The sequence below is a fragment of the Patella vulgata genome, chromosome 1, assembly GCF_932274485.2.
Source record: "Patella vulgata chromosome 1, xgPatVulg1.2, whole genome shotgun sequence".
Lineage (NCBI taxonomy): Eukaryota > Metazoa > Mollusca > Gastropoda > Patellidae > Patella > Patella vulgata.
This window is the reverse complement of record NC_065879.2, coordinates 76,210,568-76,227,287: the sequence shown is the minus strand read 5'-3', so window position 1 is coordinate 76,227,287 and position 16,720 is coordinate 76,210,568. Positions and strand designations below refer to the sequence as shown.

General features: G+C 36.3%; 3 protein-coding genes across 3 annotated transcripts; 2 read left to right on the top strand and 1 right to left on the bottom strand.

The window, feature by feature from the left end:
• Positions 1 to 1,328: 1,328 nt before the first annotated feature.
• LOC130013713 (uncharacterized) lies at positions 1,329 to 8,571 on the top strand. Its single transcript, XM_056102612.1, has 7 exons — positions 1,329 to 1,553; positions 4,322 to 4,783; positions 5,294 to 5,486; positions 6,331 to 6,464; positions 6,889 to 6,998; positions 7,161 to 7,324; positions 7,649 to 8,571. Exons 2-7 carry the CDS (start codon positions 4,358 to 4,360, stop codon positions 7,918 to 7,920), a joined length of 1,299 nt encoding a protein of 432 aa, XP_055958587.1. The 5' UTR covers positions 1,329 to 1,553; positions 4,322 to 4,357; the 3' UTR covers positions 7,921 to 8,571.
• Positions 8,572 to 9,430: 859 nt separating this feature from the next.
• Positions 9,431 to 11,374, bottom strand: LOC130014048 (uncharacterized). Its single transcript, XM_056102862.1, has 2 exons — positions 10,973 to 11,374; positions 9,431 to 10,329 (listed from the first exon to the last, which is right to left on the bottom strand). The coding sequence occupies exons 1-2, from the start codon at positions 11,303 to 11,305 to the stop codon at positions 9,598 to 9,600; spliced, it is 1,065 nt and encodes a 354-aa protein (XP_055958837.1). The 5' UTR covers positions 11,306 to 11,374; the 3' UTR covers positions 9,431 to 9,597.
• Positions 11,375 to 13,968: 2,594 nt separating this feature from the next.
• LOC126808751 (beta-1,3-galactosyltransferase 5-like) lies at positions 13,969 to 15,107 on the top strand. Its single transcript, XM_050533695.2, has one exon. The coding sequence runs from the start codon at positions 14,109 to 14,111 to the stop codon at positions 15,105 to 15,107; it is 999 nt and encodes a 332-aa protein (XP_050389652.2). The 5' UTR covers positions 13,969 to 14,108.
• Positions 15,108 to 16,720: the final 1,613 nt, after the last annotated feature.

Genomic DNA, 16,720 nt, shown 5'->3' with positions numbered 1-16,720 from the left:
TAGTACAAAGCAGAGCACGTTAATTCCCATCCCCAAATCTCCACTGCATGAGGATGGCCGAGATTTAAAATGTTTATCTTGCCAGTGTGGAAACAACCTTCCCGAACCCCCCTATGACCCTATGTCCCAGTGCTGCAGATCAGGCCCGTAGCCAGCTTGCTAGCTTCGGAGGGGCAGTGAAGTTTTTAGGGGGGGGGGGGGGCACACCTGGCACAGTCTACAGTAGGTAATTTAGAGCTATGGTCGGCAATTTTTTTTCGGGGGGGAGGGGGGACCTAGTTTGTGTCGAGTAGACGTTAACCCCCCTCTCTCTCTAGTTTGTGTCGAGTAGACGTTAACCCCCCTCTCTCTCTCTCCTCTCTCTCTCTCTCTCAAAATTGAGTCAAGCGGCGTCAGGCGCGGACTCAGGCCCAGTCCCAAAATAAAATTAAAGCTCAGTTACATATCTGAAATTTTTTCGCACCTTCACCGCTCGATTTTATTATGGCATCTTTTTTTCCACTCCTCTGTGCACATTTTCTGCCAACTCTTACAAAACACGCGTAATTGACAGGCATATCTCGAGATTCTGTCCCATTGACCCCCATTTCTGTTCCTATCGTTTGCTCCCAGCAATGACCCCAAAGGCCAGGATATTGACTCAAGTTTTCCAAACGTTCGCAGTAGGAGAACCCCCTACCCTTCAGGTTGCTAAGTGTTATAACAATTGCCCCTATAAGGTTCACAAAAATTTAATAACAAAATCAATAGCAATCATAATATAACATGAACTTTATGTCAACTTGAGGGAGATCACGTGGCTAAGTGGGTAAGGCGCTGGCTCGCTAGCCTGGAGGTCGGGTGTTCGATCCCTGCATTGGCCGAGAAAGTTCATCCAGATTTTCCGGCGTGGTTCCCCCTTGTCAGTGACGGAGGGCCTGACAAGGACAGCTGTCTAGTCCTACGGATGAGACGAAAAACCGAGGTCCCGTGTATACATTGGAATGCACGTAAAAGAACCTTGGCAGTTGGAATTCGATATAAGAGTAGGCGATAGTGCCGCTGCTCGGGCAAAATTTCCCTCATAGCACACTGTATGGCGTATGCCCGTCTTCATTAGCCCAGGTTAGGAGCAGAACAGTAGGACGTTAAACCCCATTTCATTTCATGTCAACTTGAATATAAAACTGCTTTCAGGCGAGATAACAATCGGCAAACAACTATATAGCCCATAATTAACAGAACACAGTTTTTATGGGATACAATCACTAGTTTATTCTAAAAGCCTATATAGCCCATAGGCAGCACGATCTATGTTCTACAGGGACGATCAGTGTTAAATTATAGCCAGTATTTTGTTGTCATGCATTGATGATTGAGTGATGATTGTGGATGGTGCCCTAGGTTTGGAGAGAGAGAGAGAGAGAGAGAGAGAATCCATTTCTACTTCAATAATTGACTAAGTTTGGAAAAGAGTTCCAGCCGGACAAAGAGAAAATGGGGAAATTATGGTGATTTGCGGTTATAACAATTTGTGATTTCAAAAGACGTATATATTATTTTCCTTATACTCGGTAGGTATAATGTTGTATCGCTTCAAATGGATCTATTGATTGTATATAATAATAATAATAATAAAAATAATCACTTTCTTTCGAAAGGGTAGAAAATTAGGCCGGGAGCCTTTCTTACATTTTGCCCTTTTAACAATATCAATCATGCATAGAATCCGGAACAAATTTATTTACATAACGATAATAAATATATTAGACGTGCTGTTTGATAAATGTGAAAATTATGTACACTATGAGAGGTATGAATAGAATTATACAAAATGTATACATATATAAATGTGAACAGTATTTGCTCGAAGATAAGTATGAATAGTATTATACAAAATATATGTACATGGATGAACATGGAAGCTGATGACATAGATCCATAAGCTTATATTTTTAATTTTATTTGGCAATGAATTCCATAACTGGGATCCACTCAATGTGGATTGAACTTATATTTTTAATATTATTTGGCAATGAATTCCATAACTGAGATCCTCTGAATGTGGATTAAGCTTATATTTTTAATATTACTTGCCATGGCAATGAATTCCATAACTGGGAACCTCTCAATGTATAGATTAGGCTTATATTTTTAATATTAGTTGGCAATGAAGTCCATAACTGGGATTCTCTGAATTTTATACTATTTTTAACAACAGAAAGCTGGGTTCTGAGAACAAATAATCTGTTATTAATATTATTATAGGGTGTATTATAAACGAGAAAAACATTAGTTAAATACTTCGGGCAACGATGATAAATTATTTTGTGAAGGTAGGAAAATATGTCTAATAAATTCCTTTCCTTAATTTTTAATAAGTTTAGATTCACAATGCCAGAAGATAAATATTTTAGATTTAATTGTTTATGACTTGTATCATGTAAGCATAGTCCTTAAAAACATTACTTCCAGGTTTTATTATGTTTAAGGACTTGATAATTTTATGGCCAGATTTGTAACCATGGAGACCTGAATTCATTCTAAACAATGGAAGCATCCGGAGTCGCCATCCCCCCAAAAAGCCAAACCGGTTTCTTCTGCTGGAAAGGTGATGGCTTCGGTCTTTTCGGATTCCAAGGGTTTTCAGCTGATTGGCTATCTTTAAAAAAGCCAAACTATCGATTGAAGATATTATGCTGACCCACTGAGACAGAATCTATCAAAGCTAAGCGACGGGTAATGCTCACTAAAGGCGTCCTTTTCCACAAATACAATACTCATGTTCATAAATCAGTGACTGTCATGCCAGCGACCGATCATTTTGGCTTCAAACTTATTGACCACCCACCTTACTCACCCGATTTGGCCCCGTCAGACTTCCACTTGTTCCAAAATCGAAAAAGGGAACTAGCCGGAAGTCATGTCAGCTGTGGACGACTTTTGTTAGGGTGTCTGTGAAGAAAATGTCTTCCTGAACGGGATCATAGCCTTGTTAGTTTGTGAGGGACGATATTCTGTGGGAAAAACAGAAAATGGGAAAATTATGGTGATTTGCGATTATAACAATTCAGGATTTCAATAGACATCTATTATTTTTCCTAGAGAGGGTGGGTTAGGGATTTCGCGCCTAGAGAGAGCAAAACGTCCGCTTGAAACGTCCACTCAGAACACATTTTACGTCAATTCGGAACGGCCACATGATGATAAATTCAATGCAAACTAAAACAGTTGTATTCCAGTGGGGTTTAACGTCGACTTGAAGCCAACTAGCTCATTTCAGGACTAACATGGTTCAATTTTATTTAAATAACTCGCTTGCGCGTAGGGGGCTTTCGCAGTGGTAGGAAACCCACGAGGCTGGACATGCGATCCTACTCCTTGTCACGTGCAAGCGGGAAATCGACAGACCTTATGATATAAGGCACACGCGGTAACCATTCGGCCACCCAACACCGCAAACCCAATGAAAGATTCTATCTGAAATTACTGAACAGATGTTGCTATCGATATAATTATTTACAAATTAATATGTTTACGGTTATTAATATGACATAAGCGTACATCTATTAAGTCGATAAAGAGACATTATTCCACAATAAACGACAGTTATAAAATTCTGGAATATGCATAACCAATGACATTTTTTTTTAAGCTGGCGCCAGTTGTGTCTTGAGGTGTTTAACGGGAGCATGGGTGTTTGTATTGATATTCGTATAAAATAGGACATTAGTATGGTGGCCCATGGTTATCATTGAAAAATGCGTAAAATATCCACCGCAAATGTTAAAAATTATAATAAAAATTTGAATGAAAATAAAAATTCGCTAAAAAAAAAAAAATAAATAAATAAAACCAAAATAAAATAAATAAAACTTAATCGAAAATGAAATAAAAAATAATTTAAATTCAATTAGATCTAAATTAAAATCGTTTTTGATAATTTAAAAAAAAAAACAAAGTAAAATAAATTTAAATAAAAAAAAAATAAATGAAAAAATTTTTTTTTTTTTTTTTTAAAAAAGAAGTTTTAAAACTTAATTGAAAAAAAAAAATATATATTTTTTTTTTGTTAAATCGAAAAGTGAAATGAAAACTAAAATACCCATGTCTCTACGTGGCCCATCGTTATCATCAGCCCATCGTTATCATTCAAACCGAATTGTAATCGAACGCGCCTCTAATTTGTCAAGCAGGGGGGAATAACTCTAATCATGATAGTGTGATATTTTACATCCAGTGATTCGGATGTATTGTATAGGGGAACAAGAATGAACTGTTAATGAATATCATAACTTCGACATAAGTCTCTCTATACTCTATCCATTTAACTTGATTACAGGCCTGCTCACTAATTAGTTTGATAGTCATTTTTACCATGTTGTGTCCGACATATACATGTACGTGGAAGGAAGATGAACTATTAAAGTCAAGTCTTCACGACTATGTTTTGCAAAATTTATCTAGATCTGAAATCTTGGATTACATGAAACGCGACTTCGATCAGTACACATGGTGCCTTCCAACTCTTAGCCGTCGGCTAGCCTACTTCGGTATAAAATATGTCAACTATCAGGTTGGAATAGACCATGTTGTAGCTGCCATTGAAGAAGAACTGCAAGGTCCAGGGAAACTACTTGGATATAGACTGCTGCATAAAAAAATCCGAGTTAACCATAAATTAGCAGTTCCAAGGCAGCTCGTATACGATATTTTAACTTCAAACCATGATGATCTGCTTGAGAAAAGAGCACCGAAAATAAAAAGAAGAAAAAGGGGCGGTATTGGAACATTTACGTCATTGGTAAGTTTTTAGTCATATCGTAATAATCTAATGAAAATTTCTGAGCGCTATATGTGGATGGGTATTATTTTATAATTAGACTAAGAGCTGTCAAAGACTGTATTATTCAATCTAATTTATAATTTAACCCGCTAAAGGCTAAGATCGGGCAGTGATAGTTTGGACATTTTAGCATGTTAAAAGCACGTTTGTCTTCGTACCCTTACATTGGCAGTGCGCGTCTGTACTAAATTGATTTAAAATGACATGGAAGCAACTTGAAAGAGATATTTTGGTGGATGGCCGGATGGTTAACGTGTGCGCGCTGTATCATACGGCCTGCCATTGGGTCAACTGGCGTGGTTTCGAATCCCCGGTTGTACGTGGCAAGGAGTAGGGTCGCCTGTCCAATCTCGTGGGTTTTCTCCGGTTTCATCCCACTACTAAAGAATCCTACCAAAGGTGAATTATTTCAATGTCTCCCTTTTTATATTATTTTAGAACATTACAATTTGTGTAACATTTTTTCAGGGTCCAAACCATACATACTCTGCAGATGGTCATGACAAGTTAATGGGGTTTCAGAGGAACATGTTCCCATTTGCTATATATGGTGTCCAAGATGTTTACAGCTGTAAGCTTTTGTATGTTAAAGTAGGAAAAACAAATAAAAATCCCAAGATTATTGGGAAATGGTATCATGAATTCATTAGCAGAACTGGAGGTAATTAGTAAATACATAATTTTAGTATTCAATTGGTGTTATCATAGGCATACGGGGCAATTTTTTACTTGGGGGGGGGGGGGCAGTGGTGGTAGGTGCCCAAAAACTGTAGTTAGGTTCTTAGTATGTTACATAATAATAATAATAATAATGACAGGTTCTACAATATCTTTTTTACGATGAATAAGTTCTTAATTTCTTAATCATCAATATAAGAGAACTAAATTTTATTTACTTGTAATTTACACAACTAAAAACAGTTGTTTGTGTAACTGTAACTCGTGGCTTACTGTACTCCAAACAATAGAGGGTTCAAGTCTTAAGATTTCTATTTAATTGCCTAGCTATAGACACTCTGAATTTAAATTCTCTGTTAAATTGGACACATTCAAGAACACAAAATTTTTTTATACGACTTTTACAAAGTATCACCCCCCACCCCCCAGCTCGTACACCTATGGGTGTTATTTGTCCTACAGATAATCTGCATTAAAAAATTTTGAACCCTTACTCACTGATCTACTTTTGAATTTTGAAATGAAATTTAATCTCATATTTAATTTTTCAAATTTGCACATCATCTGATAACTCATGTCCTACTGTATACTGAGATACAGTCTTTACAGATTTATAGGCTTAGGATCTAATATGAATCGTGTGCAAGCCACCTTTGACATGGATATTTTTTTATTTTTGGGGGAGGAAAGTGGAAGAGGGGCAGTCACTACTTAGCTCAAAACAGGTAATAAGTGTCTAAAAAGTTTATGGTAAATCAAAAAAGTATATTTGAGAGAATATTAAATTAAGATCATTTAACAATAATCTGCCTTTTTTCCCTTTCCAGTGATAAGTCAGATTTTGCGCCTGGACAAAGGATCAGAAAACGGTCACATGGCAACTATCCATGCCTATTTGCAGAGTACTGAATTTGAAAATCCAGAAGATTCTGTTATATTTGGATCTTCAACATCCAACAAGGTGTGGTAGGATTTCTATATAATTGGTTTAAGTTGTAACCATTCAAAATCTCTCTCTGGTCAATGCTGGAATAGCGTCTGTTTCTTGAACAGTTGGTCATAACTGTCATCTTGTAAAAATATAATTAATCATATCTTACAGGGTCCAGTTTTTAAGATATGACATTAGAGTCGTCAGTTACGTAGGGACAGTATGTGGGGGGGGGGGGGAGTTGTTATTATAGAGATGTTTTCTAACAAAAGGCATAAATTATTTAAACAACTGACCCTTTACCTACACGGAACTGGTTAATTTACAACATTTGTTGAATGTGAGTTATCAAAATCTAAACCTCCATGGTTGCATATTGGGATGCCTTGTTTTAAACATTTTGGTTAACAGTCATTTGCTTACATTGATAAGTATTATCTCATTATAATTTTAGATAGAAAGATGGTGGCGTGAACTTCACTCTCGTCTTGTTAAGTACTTTAAGGAAAAATTCCAGTATTTATTCGATCAGGGTTATTACAACCCTGATGAGATTACAGACAGGTAAATCGAATTCAAATTAAGTACAAAAGACAAGAAAAAGAATTATGGTATAAAATCAAACATATTAGCTGCTTTACTCCTCTAAATTCAAATGATATAGAATTATTATCATTATTAATAAGATATAAGCACTTATGTGGTACATATGTTCTATATCTTCAGAGAAATACTTGCACTAGTTTATTTACCACTGGTTCAAGAGGAAATCAATAAGTTTGTAGAACTCTGGAATAACCATCGCATGAGGAAACAAAACAGTGATCTGCCCAAAGGAATTCCCAACCACCTGTATGACTTTCCAGAAACATATGGCTCTACTGAATGTGGTATGTATACATTATACCAATGTCATATCCCTCATGAATGAATGAGAATCAATGTCTGGTTTTCATATACTTTCAATATACTACACAATGTCTCACATATGACCATTAAACAGCTTAAAATACAGATATACTATCATGCGTAGGCATTTCAATGAAATCACCATGCATGTCCAATATTTCTTCGTTTATAAATAATGTACAACTACCATGTTGCCAGTTTCACCATCAAGGCTCCTATATATGAAAGTCAAAGATTCCAGTATTATTTGCATATGTTGCAGTTGCCATGCCCCGAGTTAGCAAGTTTTTATATTGTGTTTTCAGGATCAAGAGTGTCTGAAGCAGAGTTAGAGGATGTAAAAAACTTAGCTGATGTATTAGATGATGGCGCTTTTGTTGACAAAGAGTTAGAAAGGCGAAGCAAGGAACTATTGCCCAATCTATCAGAATTGGAATTAACTGATGCTCTTGAAGCTTATTTGTATCTGAAATCATCAATGTCAAATTATAGGTTATTCATTGAGGTGTTACATTCATCAGTTCCAATGAATATAACCAAAACTCCACTGTTCTTGATATTGCAATCATTATTTTGAAGACCCTGGCTAGGATGATTCTTATTTTAGATTAGACTTATTTTAGGTTAGCTTGCTTTGCCGACACCAGTATGCATAGCCCAACTTGTAGACATGGTTTTTGTAGCGTACATGTAAAATTCAGTTACAATTCAAATAAAGAATAACATGACTATGTAGTGAATTTTGTTATATCTACAAGCAATTGGTTGGACATTATTAGTCAGGAGTCCTAGAATTCAGTCATCCACTAAGAAATGAATAGATGCAATGAAATGAAAGGTGGTTCAATGTCCTACTCCGACTGGGCTAATGAAGATGGGCATATGCCATACAGTGTGCCTTTAGATCTTAAGGTATGCCATTGAGTTAAGTGACTTGGTTTCAATCCCACACAGGGGGGTTGGATGGCTGAATGTTTAGCCCGTGCGCTATATCACAAGGTCTGTCATTGAGTGAACTGGTGTGGTTTTGAATTGCCGGAGTAGGGTAGTTTTTCCAACCTCATGGGTTTTTTCTCTGGGTCCTCCGACTGCTAAAAACCCCTAAGTGCAAGCAAAGTATTGAAATAAAATTAAAACCATATGTTAGTCCCGAAATGACCTAGTTTGTGCCGAGGGTGATTGGATGTTAAACCCCAATTCTCTCTCTCTCTCAATCGCACACAAACTACATGGAAGCGAATAATTGAGAAATTGTTGTACCATATGTTAGTTGCCAAATGACCTTGTTTGTGTTAAACTCCATCTCTTTTCCACTCTGTAGTATAAGTAGGCTTTTGTTTACCAAGACACCAGTATTCAAATAACTGTGAGGCCAACAAATGGCCGATTCAATCAATTTCTTTTTTTTTTATAAACAATATTTTATTCAGAATGTCTGAATGGGATTGGGGAACAGGCTTGGCCTATGTAAAACCCCTCTCAATTTCAAGTTGTATAAGACATCAGAATGGGAAAATCTGGGTGCTCAAATACAAGTAGTTAGCCTATTACCACCACTGATATTATTGAAAATCCATATGAATAATCAGACAAGTGAATGTCTATATACTAATAACTTTGGAAATAAAACAAGTATTCAAGATACAAGAGATACATTTACATGATTATATTAATTTATTAAACAACACATAATATAATAATTTATTCAAGATAAAATATACAAACAAATGTTTTAACAGGCTACTTTATCTGAGATGAGAAGTCTTAAATTCAAGTCTTCTGGAGATATATTTAAGGCTTGCTTTAAATTTAAATAACTCCCTGATGCCAGAGCTCAGACTAATTGGAGCTGAACATTAAACAATATTAAAACTCTTCCCACTAAACATTTTTAGAAGTAAATATGAGATTAAAATATCAGTTAGGTCATAATGCAATAAACCTGCACAGCAAACAAATGATACCTTCAGAAATATCATTCATATTCACTTGAAGAATCTTCAGCAGAAATTAACTTTTCTTTATCGATCATTATTTGACAGTATTTATTGCATCTATGTTCACATAAAAAAAGTTTCAATGCCAGTAATAGATAAATTTCCACAACAAAACATTATTTGATTCGAGTCAGTATCTATCAATTCTGTTGTACAGATTTCTGGGTCAAACAGGGTATATCCACTACCCTGTATATCCAGAACCATTAATTTCTTATCAAACTTTTCGTATGTATAATGAACAAAACACTGAGCTTTCAAAAAATCTCCTTGTCTTTAATAGTAGCCATATCTGAAAGTGGTACAATAACTCCATTATTGTTTATCCATTTTTTAAATTGTCCATCAACATACTCCTCAATCGTGTATGGTGTAGTGTTTATTTTACAAAAATAGACATTATTGTAAGTAAAGGATTCTCCAAATTCTTGACTAATTTTTGAGTTGAAAGCCTTGGTTATTTGTGATGCAGCTGTATGCATTTGTACTTGTTTCCTGGTTATATCCTCCAAACTTGAATCTAGTGTTTCAAGAATAGTTTTTACAGTTGCTTGATTAAACTTTTTAAGAACCCACTTTGAATGGTCTTTTATTTTTTCCACCATATAAGCTTCACGAAAGCCCCCAGAAGCAAAACTTTCCTGTTCAATTAGAACTTCGCCAGACATTTCTATCTTCCAAACTTTATCATGAATGTTAAAACTTTCAAAATCTAAGACGCATTTAGACTTTTTAACAGGTTGAATCAGCTTTCCAGCATTAAGAATGCTTTCAACAGATACAGAAACAGGGTACGATGGCTTATCAAAACCATTTTCACTTTCAGTAGATTTAACAGATCGTTTCTTACTAGGTGGTGACGAGATGGAATCATTGAGAAAATTATACTGTTGTGAAGATGATGCAGAAACTGTACTGGTGACTCTATGTCTACTGTAATTAGCAGAATCTTCATTCTCGCTGTCAATCACAAAACGAACTAAATATACCTGAAATGAAAATGTGGATATTATTAAATATACTCAGTTACTATCAAGTCTATAAATAAGCTCTGAATGGAAAATCAAGGTTTTTAATCAAATACATTTAACAACAAAGGACACTGCATACCAACTTACTTAAAAGTTAAGAAAATACCCCACATACAATTTATAGCAGCAGAATATCTTTGCAGAAAAATTACCAGATTTACACTTACAGATATTCTTCCTGAAAGTCAACTGGTAATCCTTGACTGTTAATGCATTCACACACTGCCCATTGTGTGTGGGGGTGGGGTGGGTGGCCTTATTATCTCATTTAGGCCTATGTCTTACAGGCATTAGAAAGAGAAGGCCTGGCATTTGATTGCGTAGACCTCAACATACAAATCACCCCAGTTTCGGCAGTAGGCCTACTGGGGACTGAAAAACTGAAACAATTTAAACAAAAAGACAAAACAAATGCACCTTGATTTGTATGTCTAAATAGTCTTAACTATCGAAATATCTTTTTTAGCCTATTACGTATTAATTAATATTGGCAGATTCTAATACTCATAGGCCTGTTTTGTTTTAGTTCTACATTGGTGTAACAAATTTAAATTACAAATATCAAATTGTGGCCTTGCCTTAGGCTTAGGCCCTAACCTACCTTATCTTTTCTCATAGGTATCTGGTTAATATTGGTGCAGCTTGGCCCTTTATTTGACACTAGAACATCGCAATTCTTTGCAGGCAGGTTAAAATAATGAGAGCATGCAGATTTTAAAGTTTTTACTGTTATTTCTGGATAGTCAAATGACACAAACTCCCTCGGTTGAACTGGTTTGTATGTTTGCTTGTTATCCGGTTCAGAGGATAGTCGCTGAACCACAATTTCCCTTGGTGGTACCGTGCCGTTTGAAGATGCGATGCCCCTTTTTGCCGTCCTCTTGTTAGACATCTTCTTTTTGAGGCGCGCCCAGATTTCATTTTTTCGATCCATTCCAATTCTAATTTCTATTCATGTTTCATGATGGCAAAAGTTTTTGACCGACGTGACCGCGAAGAAAAGGGAAATTACTCTCGTTTCAGCGCGTTCGATTACAGTTCCGGTTGAATGATAACGATGGGCTGATGATAACGATGGTCCACGTAGAGACATGCGTATTTTAGTTTTCATTTCACTTTTCGATTTAACAAAAAAAAAAAATATATTTTTTTTTTCAATTAAGTTTTAAAACTTCTTTTAAAAAAAAAAAAAAAAAATATTTTTGATTTATTTTTTTTTTATTTAAATTTATTTTACTTTGTTTTTTTTTTTAAATTATCAAAAACGATTTTAATTTAGATCTAACTGAATTTAAATTATTTTTATTTCATTTTCGATTAAGTTTTATTTATTTTATTTTGGTTTTATTTATTTATTTTTTTTTTTTAGCGAATTTTTATTTTCATTCAAATTTTTATTATAATTTTTAACATTTGCGGTGGATATTTTACGCATTTTTCAATGATAACCATGGGCCACCATACATTTGTCATGATAGACATAAAATCCACTACAGCACATTTTGGTATTAACTGTAAAATAACAAGATCTGAGTCTAGTTTGAACTGCACTATACAGTAGAGTGGATAATATGTTGTTACCTACAAATACACTCTCTAAATAGATAGATCGGATACCGTGGTAACTACAACTTACTTGATAGATGGAACAATGTATGTACGAGTTAAACTGGAATTCCATGATTGGTAATAGACAATGTAACTGCTGAAAAAGAGTATTTTTGCATTGACTCGACAATCTAAACAATAAAAAAAGACATTCTGTCATAGACTCGTCAATCTAATTGATAAAAATGATGTTTTGTAATTGACTCGACAATCTAATTAATAAAAAGGATATTCTGTCAGTGACTCGACAATCTAATTGGTAACAAGGTTTGTGTCATTGATAGAAAGGATAAATATATTATAGACAATCAAATTGGTAGAAAGGATATTCTATTATTTGCAATGACATACCTTTATTCACTACAATTTACCTTAAATTATATTCAAGCACCCATTTCATAGCAAGTCATTTTAGAGAGCTATACGGTGAGTCGATATTTAATTAAATTGTTTTCTCGAATTTCCATGTGACGATGAGTAAGCTTTAATATGGTCATTTGTTCGATCCTGTAAACTTACTTTTCAACTGCAATTATGATATCGAATAGTCCACCCAACAAATTAGTCCAGAATAAATTAAACAGACTGTTTAATTTGGCATATCTAAATTCAAAATATTTCCTTCGTTATACCCCCGTAAGACTGGGGTGGCGTCCTTACTGCGTCCTTACGGCGACGGAAAATGGTCGCAGAGCGCGTCAAGATCGCCATAAGCGCGGTAAACCCGTGGTGGTCGTGAATGGTCGCCTAGTCAGCACGTTTGTTTTAAGCTTGTCCAAAACAAACGCCAAGGCTTTGCGATCTAACCTGGAAAGTTGTAATGGCCCCAGTCAGACCGGGATGGCGTCCTTACTGCGCTGCAGCGACCCTACGGCGACCAGAAAATGCACAAGGTCGCCGGCAAACTTGAACACAACGTACGAAAATGTCCCAAAATATTACAAACTAGAACTAATAATGCGGTTTCACATCTTTCCAGGGCAGATCGCAGAACCTTGGCGTTTGTTTTGAACATGCTCAAAACAAACGCCGCGACTCGGTGATCATTTGCCACCATCGAGAAGGTTCATAATTTGTATAAATTGTCCTAATCCCTTTGTAAATTTTTTGCAAATAAAATATGTTTAAACCACCTCCGAGACAACAGCGCGATAACTGGCCTTTCCACCACGCTTATGGTGGTCTTGACGCGCTCTGGGGCCATTTTCCGTCTTCATAGCAGCGCAGTAAAGGCGCCACCCCGGTCTGACGGGGTAAAGAACAAGACTTTTTTCAAGTTTGTAAATTTTTTGGGACAATTTCCCACGCTGTCTTTGCGTTCGCCGGCGACCTTGTGCATTTTCTAGTCGCTGTACGGTCACAGCAGCGCAGTAAGGACGCGACGGGGGCATTAATTTATTTGCCACTCCCCCCTTTTTACCCATCAGACTGTATGAAAACTTATGAACGCAAAACGTTACAGATTTTGGTAGGCCATATAGAACCCGAATGAATCAAATTTGTTTCCGATTGTAGAGTTTGAACGAACTTTTCGTCCCCATTTCCATTTATTTAACCGTTGGTGGGATTGTCCATTAGGGTAAATTCGAATTCGTTTTGCAGAGTTATCATTCCGTTGACATTTTAACTGTTACAGCTTGGAAAGAGTTCATTGAGTAAAACGTGCCGTGCGGGATTTCTAGATAAAGCAGATTGTTGGGGGTGGGGGAGTGGGGTGTATTGGGAAACATTAAAGAAAGTCAGTTAGCGTTTATGACATCATTTTGTTTACAATGAATGAATCCCATTGAATTGATATGTTTATCTTTTCAGGTAATCATTGGAAACTCGTCATTATGATTGGCAGATTTTCTGGTTTTATTTCATCTTTTATTGTAAAATACCTAAAATATATCGCAATATTATTGATAATTTATCTAATAGCTTACTCCAATATATTCTCGCATTTTGAAGACAATAATCGCCTTACTGATACATTGACTGCACATTATAAACAAGTTTCTGGCAGCAATAGTTCCTTGGATGATTTCAGTATTGTCAAGTCTAGCGGGAATTTAGAATATAGTCATTCCACAGATGCATCGACTGCAAATTATAAACAGGTTTCTGACAGAAACAGATCCTTGGATATGTTCATCAGTTTCAAGTCTATCAGGAATTTAGAATATGAAAGGGGTCATTCCACAGATGCACCGACTGCTAATTATATCCAAGTTCCCGGTGAAAATAGTTCTGTGGAAAAGTTCAGCAGTTGTTCCAGAGATGCCTCTTTAATTGCTTTCGATAAAAGAAAGAATCCAATATTCGATGGAGAATATTTATTGAACAATAAGAGTATTTGCTGCGGGCCTACACCCATAACCGCCATAGTTGTTGTACACACAGACCCGCATCATTTCGGTCGAAGGCAAAATGTTCGAGAAACATATGGTTCTCGAGAATTGTTTTTACCAACCGAGATTCGTGTCATATTTCTTTTGGGACGAGTAAAAACTTTGGAAATGCAGAATAAGGTCCTAAGAGAAAATTCACAATATGGTGACATAATTCAAGGAAATTTTATTGATGCCTACCATAATCTAACATTGAAAGCAGTTATGGGGTTACACTGGGTTTCAAATTTCTGTTCCAAAGTGAAATATGTCATAAAAACTGATGATGATGCTATTTTTGATATGTGGAGGTTTTTAAAACAATTTCACGCCAAAAATCTGTATGTGTCGAAAACAATATATGGCATTTCTAAATCAAGGGATAGAATACTTCGTTCGGGCAAGTGGGGAATTGATAAAACGTTTTTCAAAGGTCAGAAGATTTATCCATTCAAATTTTGTATCGGGTTTTTCCTTATATATAGTAGTGACGTCATTCCTGCCCTATATCGCGAGTCCTACGTTGTACCGTTTCTTTGGCTTGATGATGTGTACGTAACTGGGATGTTGCGCACTGCTGCCAATGGTATCGAAATCGTAGATCGTGGAGGAAATTTGTCAATCGTTCCTGGCTCAAGTACTGGTTTCAAATGCCTACAAGAACGGGGCGATGAGTGTCCTTATTTAGCTGTTGGAAGTAATGAAAACATTTTTCATGTCATGTGGGAATTGATTATGAAACGAAATCATAAATGAAGAACAAGAAAAATAAATCATAAAATATGAAGATAGTTACGAATGATTAAAATTCCCCTTCGACTAAACGGCACACCGGTCCTGACAAAGCAGTGAGAATTTTTCATACCTTAGCCAAAATCACGGTGTTGGAAATTTACGCTGTTTTGTCAAGACCTATATTTGACTACCTGGGGGTGGGGGCGGGTGGTCACGGTGGCTAAGTGGGTAAGACGCTGGCTCGCTAGCCTGGAGGTCGGGTGTTCGATCCCTGCATTGGCCAAGAAAGTTCATCCAGATTTTCCGGCGTGATTCCCCCCTTGTCAGTGATGGAGGACGGAGGGCCTGACAAGGACAGCTGTCTAGTCGTCCGCATGTGACGAAAAACCGAGGTCCCGTGTACACATTGGCGTGCACGTAAAAGACCCCTTGACAGTTGGAATTCGATATAAGAGTAGGCTGTAGTGCCGCTGTCCGGACAAAATTTCCCTCTTAGCACACTGTATGGCGTATGCCCGTCTTCATTAGCCCAGTTCGGAGCAAAACAGTTGGACGTTAAACCCCATTTCATTTCATTGACTACCTGGGGCCGGTTGTTCAAAGCTCCGTTAACTTTTAACGACTAGTTAACATGGAGATAATTGATCGTTATCTTTAACGGAGAGAAAGTCTGTTGCTGGATACCCCGTTAACTTTAACATATCGTTAACTTGCCGTTATATTGAACGGACGTGTTGGGCATTAGTCGGCTGTCACACAAGTATACCCTTAGCAAAAAGTCATAGATGACCAGTGTAATTTTCAATAGAACATTCTAGAGGGTTGGACGATGAGGGACCTATTCGATTTTCAATAGGACGAAATTCTTTGGTTTTCTACAGAATTTTGGAGGAAAAAATAAGGTATTCTATAGTTTTTTAAAGTGTTTTCTGTATCCAATTCTAGAGGAAAAAATAAGGTATTCTATAGTTTTTTTATAGTGTTTTCTGTATCCAATTCTACAGTTATTTTTTTGCCTTTATTCAAGTTTTGTGAACAGACTGCACAGTTGTTCCATTGTCTTCAGTTTCTTGTTAATACTAACTTCTATGAAGTTGTTATACATGTACATTGAATTTAAAATTCAGCCAATGAGCAAACTGTCTTGTGTTGGATTAACTTTAACGAATGAAATTGACTTTCCAGCAAAAGAAATTTAACGGACCGTTAACAAACGACACATTAGCAAGATAATGACCCGTTAGAGTTTAATGGATCGTTAAAATAACTTAGTTTTGTGCAACCGGCCCCTGGACTTCAAACATTAATATATTGTCAACATTTTATACCCAACTCATGTTGGGCAATGCTATAACTGATGCACAGCCGATGTATTGCGATACGTATCTCAGCCAATTACAGTTATATACGTATATTGCTGCCACACATGATTGTCTGTCGGTCACAGTTTTGTTATTTCAATAGGTACTAGTTATGCCCCTTCATTATTTTACATATCCTGTTGCACAACACCATTTACTTCACCATATTATGGATACCAACGAAGGTAGTTCATTATATTTATCCCACACTGTAAGGGGGGTTTGAACTGACATTTTCTGCCATGATTATAAGGAATATTATTACAAACGATA